Raw genomic sequence first — 12,147 nt, 5'->3', positions numbered from 1 at the left:
GTCAACAGCTGCCCCTCTTTGAGTGGGAGTTCGAAGAGGTTCCGCTCAAAGACTAATTGGCACCTGCAAATTTTTAGTCGACTCCACTTGGGAAATAAAAGAAACTAAAGACAAAGACATTTGATCAGAGTCTTACCTGAAGCACTTACCATTGACCATTTGGATTGTCAACTCATTCATGTGTTTTTCTCTTCTCTCTCTCATATGGTGGAATAAAGGAAGAAAGAAAAAGAAGGGGTTTTGTAGGAAAGCTATGGTTTAAGGATAACCAAAAACCTAATGACAAGATTTAAGGATGACCGAGAACCAAAGGACAAGGTTTAAGGATAACCTAGAACCTAAGGTAAGGTTTAAGGATGACCAGGAACCTAAGACAAGGTTTAAGGATAACCTAGAACCTAAGGTAAGGTTTAAGGATGACCAGGAATCTAAGACAAGGTTTAAGGATAACCTATAACCTACGGTAAGGTTTAAGGACGACCAGAAACCTAAGACAAGGTTTAAGGATAACCGAGAACCAAAGGACAAAGTTTAAGGATGACTTAGAACCTAAGGACAAGGTTTAAGGATGACCTAGAACCTAAAGTAAGATTTAAGGATTACCAAGAACCAAAGAATAAGGTTTAAGGATGACCTAGAACCTAAAGTAAGGTTTAAGGATGACCAGGAACCAAAGAACAAGGTTTAAGGATGACCTAGAACCTAAGACAAGGTTTAAAAACCAAAGGGATGGTATGAAAACTGAAAGCGATGCATGGTTTAGGATAACCAAAAACCAAAAATGAATGGTATGGTTTAGGCTGACCAAAAATAAAAAATGAGGGGTATGGTTTAGGCTGACCAAAAACCGATCCACTGGGGAAAAATATTTTGAAAGAAGTTCCGAGATTGTTTAACGACAAATCAAACGGAATTATTCACATTTTGGTAAAGGACACTGATTTCCTTAAGAGGAAATTTTAACAAAATGATCTTTGAATATCCATCTAAAGAGGTTAGGTAAAAAATGCCAAATTAGAAATAACCTAATCAAAAAGGTCTTTCGCATTGGCTTTCATAAAGGCTTTGATTCCCATCCATTGATGTGGGAAAGCTATTCAATTCTCACTGGTGATGCCTCACGAACCTATGCCAAAGGTTTTCGAAAACGTTCACATTGAATACAAATTGATTGATCAGAAAGGTCTTTCAAAAGGACCGTAATATAGGCTTGGTCATGGGCTTACACAAAGGGTTTCTGTTTTAAGGCCAAGAAAAGAAATATACCACCAACATCTTCAGCGGGTTTACAAGTCAAGAACCTTGAAGTTAAGACAAGATAGGATTACTTCCACTCCCTCTAGCGGTAGCTTCTTTGTGAAACCTTTATGTCAACTCAAACCATCCCAATCGGAAGAGACTTCGGAGAGGGTTGTAATGTCGGTTCGGATTAGGCTCAAAAGGCTTGAAATTTTGTAGAAGGGGTTTGAAAGAGAAATGATGATTATCTTGGCATCATTACCAAATCATCCAAATTTGACATCATTTGACTCTTGAAAATCAAATTGTCTCGAGAGTCCATTTTTCTTGCAACATAAGAGCTTTGCTCTTTCTAAGCATCTTTTGCAATGGGAATTTCGTTTTCATCATTATCATGTTGCTTTATTCTTTTGCTTTTGCTTTTGATACATTTTCTTTTTCATGGGCATCGGCCTTGCTTTTACCAGGCACACTGCTTTTTCATGCCCCCTAATATTTATCTTTTGAGCTCTTTGGACTCTCGAGACACTCTATACATATTCACCAATTTTTCCAAATTTTCTTGGTAAATCATATGCATTGCCCCAATGTAGGGAGATAATCAACATTTTGGGCTTTGAAATGAACATGCTTAAGGCTCAATTTGGTTAAGCAAGGGATAACTGTGTTTGGGTAGAGGAAAATAATGCTCTTCTTCACTTTAGGATGTTTCGAGCTTGCATAAAGATCCACCTGAAATTACCCCAAGAAGGTTGATGCAAGTGAAAACAATAAAATCTTTCTTAATCTTTTTGCTCAAAAAATGATCAACCACAACTTCTTAACTTGCCCCAATGTGGGGTGGTTCTTGACAGGGGTATTTTGAAAATTCTCCCTATTTGGCTCAAAGTGGCTAGCAAAGGATAAAATGAGTGTTTAGGATAGAGAAATGAAATGTCTTTTATCATTTCAATCCATGTATTCAATGTGAACGAACCCTACGTCCTAGGACATGGTTTTTTTTTTCGCTCAATTTTCTCAAAATGTGTATAGGGACGTGTTTGATCAAAGGTTTGCCTTTTATCATCCTAGGCATTTCCATTCGGCATTTTTGAGAAATCCCCATTTTTTTGTTTTTTCAAAGGATCATTTGGTTAAATCTCCCGTCTGTGGGAAATTTTGATAGACCAAAACGATTGGAAATGATTTTAAGAATAATGATTCGCTCACTCCTCTGGGATTTTTTTTTTAAGATCTCAAACTTGAAAAACTTTTTAAACAAAAAAGGTCCTCACAAATAGGATCTACTTCCTAAGCTCTAGGGAGAAGATTGATTTTATGTAGCCGCTTTCTCGAGGTTGACTCCTTGGGGTTTGGAATAGCCTCCTTGGGGAATAGCTAAGTATCTGCAAAATGAACAAATATGCAAAAATGCTATGTACGCATGAGATGCATGATGCAAATGTCCTAAAGTGACTTGGGTTCAATCCAAAAGCAGCTCAAAGGTTTTTTATTCAGGGAAAATATTTCTTGACAGCATCAGCATTTACAGGTTTTGGCAACTCTCTGCCATCTATTTCTACAAGAATCAATGCTCCGCCAGGTAACACCTTCTTGATGACATACGGTCGTTCATAATTAGGGGTGAACTTCCCACGATCTGGAATGATGGGTAGGACTTTCCTCAAAACCAGGTCATCGACCTCAAAATGCCTGGGTCGAACCTTACGGTTGAATGGCTTAGCCACTCGCTTTTGGTAGTTTTGTCCATGGCACAGAGCTTTTACCCTTTTTTCATCAATCATGTTAAGCTGTTCAAATTTTTGTTGAATCCATTCTACTTTAGAAAGCTTTACTTGCGAAAGTACCCTTAATGAAGGAATTTCCACTTCCACAGGTAAAACTGCTTCCATTCCATACACTAATGAGAATGGTGTTGCCCCAGTCGAAGTGCGAATAGAAGTTTGGTAAGCCATTAACGCGTACGGCAATCGATCATGCCAATCTCGGTAATTTTCTGCCGTCTTGGACAGAATCTTCTTTATGTTCTTGTTTGCCGCCTCCACAGCTCCATTCATTTGTGGGCGGTAAGGAGAAGAATTCAAGTGGCGAATGTGAAACTTGTTAAGTAGCTCATCCACTACTTTGTTATTCAGGTTTGACCCGTTATCAGTGATAATTGCTTCTGGAACCCCATATCGAGCGATAATGTCTCGATGAATGAATTTTACCACACTTTTCGCAGTGACGTGGGCATAAGAATTGGCTTCGATCCATTTGGTAAAGTAATCGATAGCTACTAGAATGAAACGGTGTCCATTTGATGCCTTAGGATTAATTGGTCCGATAATGTCAATGCCCCATTGAGAAAGGCCATGCCTCGGACATTTGATGTAATTCATTTGGAGGAGCATTGATTTTATTTCCATAAACTTGACATTGATGGCAACATCTAACATGTTGAATACAATCGGCTTCCATGGTTAACCAGTAGTAACCTAGCCTCATAATCTTTCTTGTTAGAAGATGGCCGTTCATATGAGGACCACATTCTCCTTCATGTATCTCTTTCATTAATAAATTGGCCTCTTTGGTGTCTACGCACTTCAACAGGACCGAATCAAAAGATCTTTTATATAAAGCACCTTCGCTGAGAAAGAATTTGGAAGCTAACTTAGTCAAGTATTTCCGATCAGTAGCTCGACTTCCTTGGGGAAATTTTCCTTCTTGAAGGTAATTCATAATGTCATAGTACCATGGTTGACCATCGAGTTCCTCTTCTATAACCATGCAATACGCAGGCTCTTTTAAAACATCGATTTGCAAAGGATCAATATTCAAACCATTGGTTACTTGTAACATTGAGGATAACGTTGCCAAGGCATCAGCAAATTGATTCTGAGATCTTGGCAAATAATCAAATGAGATATTTTCGAATTCTTCCACCAAATCTTTAAGATACTCATGGTAAGGAATCAGTTTTGAATCACGAGTTTGCCATTCACCTCCTGTTTGGAGAATGATAAGCGCGAAATCACCATAAACTTGTAATCTTTTAACCTTCATATCGATGGCTAATTGGAGACCAAGTATACAAGCTTCATATTCTGAAATGTTATTGGTACAAGGAAATACCAACTTTGCAGCTACTGGATAATGCTGACCCGCTGGGGATATCAGGACTGCTCCAATGCCAGAACCGGAGAGGTTAACAGCTCCATCAAAATACATGGTCCACTTGTCATGTGATACCAAATGGATTCTTTCATCAATTTCATCCCAGTCGTCCGATTTTAAGGGACTTTCAGCTCACATGTCAGCTATGGCTCGCCCTTTGACAGACTTCTGAGACATGCTCTGGATATCAAATTCAGAGAGCAATATTTGCCATTTGGCAAGCCTTCCAACCAGTGCAGGCTTTTCCAAAAGATACTTGATAGGATCATTTTCATTCACAAGCAGGATACGATGGTGAAGAGTGTATTGTCATAATCTGTGTAATACCCAAATTAAGGCTACACATGTTTTCTCAACTTCAGGGTATCGAGCTTCACCAGAGGTAAACTTCTTGCTGAGGTAGTAAATAGCGCGTTCCATTCCATCCTCCGGTCTTTTCTGCGCTAACATAGCTCCCAAAGACTCATCGTGAATGGTGAGATACAAGATCAAAGGTATACCTTAAGTAGGCAGTACTAAAACTGGTGGTTGTGAAAGATACTGCTTCAATTGTTCAAAGGATTTCTGACAATGTTCGTTCTATTCAACTTTGCATTCTTTTTCAATAGCTTGAAGAATGGCTTGGCTGTTTCAGATAACTGGGAAATAAATCTTGCTACATAATTCAATCTTCCCAACAAGCTTCGGACCTCCTTGACAGTAGAGGGGGGTTTCAAATTGCAAATGGCCTTCACCTTCAGGGGATCAATCTCGATGCCCTTATTTCTAACCATAAATCCAAGGAGCTTTCCAAACTTTGCCCCAAACACGCATTTAGCGGGGTTAAGCCTTAGCTAGAATTTTCAAAGTTGACTAAACAGTTTCCTCAAGACTTCAATGTGGTCTTCACCTTGTCGTGATTTAGCAATCATGTCGTCGACGTAAACTTCAATCTCTTTATGCATCATGTCATGAAATAGTGTCACCATAGCCCTTTGGTAAGTTGCCCCCGCGTTCTTCAAGCCGAAGGATATAACCTTGTAACAGAATGTTCCCCATGGGGTGATAAAAGATGTTTTAGTCTTATCTTCTTCTTTCATTTGGATTTGGTTATAGCCAGAGAAACCATCCATGAAGGAAAATAATTCGAATCCTGCCGTGCTGTCGACCAAGACGTCAATATGTGGTAATGGAAAATCATCTTTGGGACTTGCTTTGTTCAAGTTACGGTAATCGACACATACCCGAACTCGCCCATCCTTCTTCATGACTGGGACAATATTAGCAATCCAGTCGGCATAATGAGTAACTTCAATGAAATCAACTTTTAACAGTTTCATGACTTCTTCCTCAATCTTCTTGGATAATTCTGGCTTCGTCCTCCTAAGCTTCTGTTTCTTTGGCGGAATGGCAGGATCGAGAGGTAATGTGTGTTCTACAATATTGGGGTCCAGACCCGGCATATCAGCATAAGACCAAGCAAAGATATCCCGGTACTTTTTCAAGAGTTCGATCAGTCGATCAGCATTTGTTTGAGAGAGACTTGCCCCAATTTTTGTTTCTTTGGGATTTTCAAAATCACCCAAATTTATAATGACAGTTTGTTCTTCCGTGGGAGGTTTGGATTCTTCATGTCGGATCCATTCTTTTTTAATAACCTTGGAATCTTCTTCATTTTCGGGATCAGAATAATCGGGTTCGCAAGAGTTTTTTGGACACGAATCCAAGCCATGCATATGACTATCATGATTATGCAAAGTGTTATGCCTGAGATGCAACAAAAAATGGTTAGTATATGAAGATAAGAAATGTAATGCATGCAGATGTGATGAAAAAACTTTTCGAATTCCAGGTTTTCAAAAATTTCATGGGGAACTCGTCCTCATATCATTGGACATCCTTGTTCCAACGGATTGTTTTGAAAACTATAGATCGTGCAAAAGCCCAGGCCTCAAAGCATCATCATAGGGCTGGTTTGGCATACTTTCACACATCTATTAACAAAACATGAGAATGCTTTTATTGATATGCAGTAAATGCTATATAGTGTTTTGGATCCAAAGCTCGTGATCCGAATTATTACAACATATGAAATGAACAAATGAAAGTCCCTCACAGGGGAGAATTATATGGATTACAATTGAAAACAAAGTAGAACATGGAAACATCCCTTACACAGCGGGATTGGTCGGTGGATCATCCTCAAAGCTTTCGGAAATGGCACCCGCAGAACTCTCTTCAAATAGGTCGACGATACCATAGATATCTACTTCTTCATCTTGGAGCAACTTCGGCGGTCCAGGGAAGAAATCTTTCAACGGAGGAGGGAGCACACGTCGATAACTCTTTTCTTTGATGTTCGGGACTTTCTGATTACCTTGATCTTGTTGATCGCCTTGGTAACCTAAGCCTTCTCGTTTCCTTCTCTTAGTCACCTCAATGGGTGTGAGGATGCCTTGGGACAGCTTTCCCAATCCTTTGCCAATAGTGAATCCATGCTCGATCAACACTTTGCTAGACATAAGGGCCGCCTTTAAATAGTGAGGCTTTCTTATGACGATACCTGTGGGCACATGAGCTACTGACACTAACTCGAATGAATGGTAGCTTGATTCCCCTTTTACTTCTGGCTCCACATAGGGAATTGCAGTATTGTTGAAGGTTTCGGTATCCTTCTCGCAATGGACAGTTATAATCTTGCCACACACGACAAAGCGAATCATCTGATGTAGACTTGAGGGTATAACACCCGCAGCGTGAATCCAAAGTCGTCCCAGCAACAAGCTGAAGTTACTTGGGATGTCGAGCACTTGAAATTTCTGAGTGAACATGACTGGACCAATCATCAGCTGTAGGTCAATTTCTCCTAGAGCTTCCTTCTTTATGCCATCAAAGGCTCTGACTGGAGTGTTAGAAGAACGAACATTATCCATACCCACACCTAGATGGCGCAAGGTTGCTAATGGACAGATATTGAGAGCTGAACCGTTATCAATGAGTACTCTCGATATCCTTGTATCGAAGTGTCGAACAGAGATGTATAATGCTTTAGAGTGCGTTCGCCCTTCTAGCGGCAAGTCCTTTTCGGAAAAGGAAATTTGATCCTTAAGAAGGATAGAACCTACAAACTCTTCCAACTGTACCTCTCCGATTGTCTCGGGTACATGTACTTCATTAAGAATTTTTAAGAGAGCATTCCTATGTCTCTCAAAAGACTTGAATAGTTCAAGTAACGAGATTTGAGCCGGCATTTTTCTTAACTGCTCGATCACTTCTGCTTCACTCGTTTTGAGGGTTTTGAGGAGTTGCTCCGCCTTCTCTTCGGTTACAGCCTTTTTCTCGACACCTTCACGAGATGGAAAACATCGGCCTAACCGAGTAACAGCGTCTATCTCATTAGACTCATAATTCCAAGGAACTGCCTTGGAGTCATAAACATGGGGTGTTCTTGCCTTCAAATTCTTATCTTTCTTCGGTGGTAGCTCGATCACAACAGGCTCAAAGTCCTCATTGGAGATCTTTATATCCTTGAAGCCATCAGCCATTAAATCTATAACCACAGGTTCCACAACATGCGCTTGGATTTCACAAGTAGCATTCAATTCAATCACAACAGGATCAATCATGGCTACCATGCCATCATCTTCAAATTCGGGCCCCCATCCACTTGGGACGATAGTCTTAGGGTCGATAAAAGCGCTTGGAGGAGGAGTGTATTTTACCATGAAGTCATATTTACCACTCGGCTGCCCGAGAGCATCAACAATTTCATCCTTTTCGATTGCCTTCCTAACGAACTCTCGATCCCAGTAGGAGGTATGGCATTCAAATTCCGAATCAGCATCGGAAAGAACTTCTCTATTATCTTCGTCGTTCCATTCAGTCGGAACAATGTCTTTTAAGTCTTTCTCGTGGGCCTTCTTCATAAATTCACAACCTCGACGGGCATTCTTGCTCTCACATTCCAAATAACTATCGAAATATGTGTCACTCCAAGGTTCGTCAACGTCTAACTCGTATCCATCTTCGTTCGGCTTAGAGCATGAGACTTCGCCTAAGAACTTGTAAGAGAAATTTTCGGATGACAAATCGATTACAGTGGTCTCGATGGACCTTTCGGGTTTCTTTCCTTGAAATGGCTAGATTATGCCTAAAGCAGCCATCTTGGCTAGGCAATACATTTTCTCCTCTCGGGAGACATTTCCTTCTTTCGGTTGACATCTAGCTACTGTCAATAGCTCTTCCATCTTCACCATGTCGAACAAGAAAGGTTTCTCAATCTCGTCTCCAAATATCACATTAACGGTTTCGGTATGATTGGGGAGTGGATTTTGTTGAACATTTGGTGTGGCATCTTTAAATGACAAGATCTTCTTATCCAGTAGGTTCTGAATCTTGATCTTGAGAGTATAACAATTGTCCACATCATGGCCCTTCTCACCCATGTGGTACACGCAAGATTTTGCTAAATCAAGCCCAGCAAACTTTGGTGGGTTGTCTCTCGGGATTTCTGTTGCTACGAGTCTTTGTTCAATCAACATCGGCAGCAACTGAGACATAGGTCTTGGCAACGAAGTGAATTGTCTTTGTGGAGCTTTCCCTTTTCGATCAAAATTTCGGGAAGAGCCCCCTGCTTCCATAGCGGACCTTTGAACTGGTGTGTTTAATTGCTTTTGAGTATTAGAATTTTGAATATAAGCAACCTCTACCATTGGCTCATTATCCTTCTTTGGGATAAATCTGCGAGTCGTTATCTCGGATAATCGTCCCTCTCGCATGATTCCTTCGATACGTTCTCCCGGTTCAACCATTGCGGGGAAATTGATACAAGTGTTATTAAACATCTTCTCGAAGTATTCTCGAGGCAGAGCTCGAAGAACCAGTTGCATGATCTCTTTCTCGGACAGCGGAGGTTTAACTTGGGACGCCATAGTTCTCCACCTTTGGGCATACGCTCTAAAAGTTTCATTTCTCCTTTTATCAACCCGGACCAACTATTCACGGGTTGGAGCAATTTCAGTATTAAACTTGTATTGTTGGAGGAATTCATCTGCGAGGTCTTCCCAGGTGCAAATTTTCTCCAAATCCAACTCGATGAACCATGTTAAGGCGGAATCAGCCAAGCTATCTTGAAAATTGTTGATCAACAGCAGAGTATTATCGGAGTAACGAGCCATCTTATTCAAATAATATTTCAAGTGGGTCTTAGGGCACCCAGTTCCATTGTACTTCCTTGAAAATTTGGGTTCCTTGTAAAAATCAGGGACTTTCACTTTTGTAAACGGCGACAGCTTATCAAAGCCTTGGAGTTGGTAACCTTGCAACATGCACAGGCGTTCTTCCAATTTTGCGAGACGTCTCACACTCTCTTCATCCATATGAACAACAGGCGACTCCTTAGGTGGAGCTTCCAAACCAATGACGGTGGGAATAGCATTAACGGGGACCTCTTCAGCAGGTCCTTTGTCGGCAGGATCTATCATCGGTGCATTAGCAGGCGCATTAGGAGTAGAAGCTGCAGCAGCAGGAGCCACAGGTGTGAGGTTCTTTACTTGGTTTGCAAGATCAGTTAAGAGCGCCATCATTTGCTCCATCTGATTCTCAATGGTAATAACGCGGGTACGAGTGTCCTCGTTTTCCATCCTTACTTGGCGACGGGTGCGTATAATAGAACGCGTCTCAGCCGTATTTTAGTACCTTTTAAAAAAAAAACATAAATCAAGTTAGTATACGGAAAATGAATTGAGACGAAAATATAAAACCCTTCAATTTTATATTTTCTTTGGATGAAATAGAGATAAGAAATACTCTCATGATCCCAATATCATGTGAATAATCTCTTATCACAATTTCTTCACAAGAAATTATACAATTAAAGGAGTAACACGCGATGATTAATCAAGATGCCCCATCTATATTCCATTGGAATCTCGAAAAAGAAAGTACACACAAGGGAAATTTCACTATTAACAACAAAATTCGTGAAATACAATCCCTATAGATCAATCTAAAAACAAGAAGAGAATCCTATTACATCATTACTAAAATGAGTAAAAAGGAAACCCTATACATCAAATCTATAAAATGAAAATTACATGAAAGGAGATTTCCTCATGGAATATAGCCAAACTCCTAATGGATCTTCTTTAGGTGCGAGGCGAATTCGTTTGTTTTCTTGGGTCAAACGTTCAACCTCGGCTAAAGCCTCATCCTTTTCCCCAAGAGCTCTTGCGGCTATAGCTTGTTGTTGAGTTGGTTCCTCGGGGACATTAGGGAGATCCACTATAAGCTCGAGCTCGAGACGACGGTGTATGTACTCCGGCAATGCATGATGTATCTTCATTTCCCCTTCCAATTCCGAGTCGTCGATAATGAGAATCGGCTCCGGGTGGCATTTGTACCACATATCAATGATGGACTTGATCATTTCCTTCAAATCCGCCATTTGGTCCTTTTGGATGACATCTTTGCGATAGTCAAAATGATATAACCCCAACTTGAGGAATGGCGGAATCTTTTGAAGCGCGCGATATTGACGGATCACCCTAAAAGGGTAATATGACGTAGACCCCGTTAGACCCAAAAGTGGGATTGGGTTGTCGGATCCGTTATTAAGGCGTACCTCGGGATTTCCAAGCCAACGAACATGCCATTGGATTTGATTTGGAACAAGGTTCTTGAAAAAATTAAACCAAGTTGAGAATGACCAATAAGGAAAGATTTCTTCCTTTTCTCGGAAGAGCGAGATAGGATGACAATCTTTGGACACATCTATGATTTTCAAGCTCAAACCGAAGTCTTTGAGGTGAGAGACCAACCAAATTTGGAGTAAACCTATTGGGGCTCTAAAGATACCATTTCTGTTTTGTTTGAACTTATTGAGTGATACGAAGGTCTCACCTAGGATCATATTGGAGAATCTTTTGAACATACACACTTGATTGACAATGTGAACTACCAAAGGATCCATGGTCTTTTTGGTGAATGGAAAGACCACAAAACCAAAGAATGCTAAGAGAAAGACTCGAGGAATTTGATTACCCGCTTCTTTTGGCAAGCTAGAAAAATGTCATTCTAAGAATGTGAAGGAGAGTGCATTGGAATTTCCTCTAAGAACACCTTTGATTTGGAGAATGTCAACTCCTAAGAATTGGCTCAAAAGAGTTATAGGATCTATATCTATCGGAGGACTAACTAGACCAAAAGAACCGACTCTTCCAATGGCAATATCGTACTCCTCAATTGTAGGGGTCAACTCATTTCGACCAAACACAAAAGTGGATGTCTTTGAGTTCCAAAAATGGAACAATGCTTTGATCATAGCAACACGAGGCTCGATGTATAATAGTGCGGAAAGATATCCGATCCTCTTTTCCACGTAGTCCTTATGCTTTGACTCGAGACTTTCCCATATGGTCACGAGAGCTCTAGGTACGGGGATGATTCGAATCTCCGACATATCCATTTTGACTACCCTAATTTGGGGCATCGAGATTAATCACCACGCATTATAGAAAGAAATATAACGTGGAATTGAAATGGCGTAATTGAAATTGCAGAACGATACAATCAACCTTACCGCGAAGAAAAAAATGGCAAACACATCGACACATCGCATGAGGACATGTGAGTTTTGACATCTAAGGGTAGGATTCTAAAGGTTTAAGGTCCCCACCTTAATTAGATAAGAAGAGTTTACCCACCGCTACTAACGTCGGTCGGTGCACTTCTTACTAATCAAGATGAGCGGTATTGAAGAATGGATTACCACAT

At 40.5% G+C, this 12,147-nt stretch overlaps 1 protein-coding gene across 1 annotated transcript; it reads right to left on the bottom strand.

The window, feature by feature from the left end:
• Positions 1–9,368: 9,368 nt before the first annotated feature.
• On the bottom strand, positions 9,369–10,016 carry LOC115675706 (uncharacterized). The gene has a single exon (XM_030598455.2). The coding sequence runs from the start codon at positions 10,014–10,016 to the stop codon at positions 9,369–9,371; it is 648 nt and encodes a 215-aa protein (XP_030454315.2).
• Between the last annotated feature and the right edge of the window lie 2,131 nt (positions 10,017–12,147).

This window comes from Syzygium oleosum, unplaced genomic scaffold, assembly GCF_021117445.2.
Source record: "Syzygium oleosum isolate NSW1041296 unplaced genomic scaffold, Sole_v2.1 Sole_v2.13, whole genome shotgun sequence".
NCBI classification, from domain to species: Eukaryota; Viridiplantae; Streptophyta; class Magnoliopsida; order Myrtales; family Myrtaceae; genus Syzygium; species Syzygium oleosum.
Note: the sequence above shows the minus strand (reverse complement) of the source record. Positions and strands in the feature narration are given on the sequence as shown.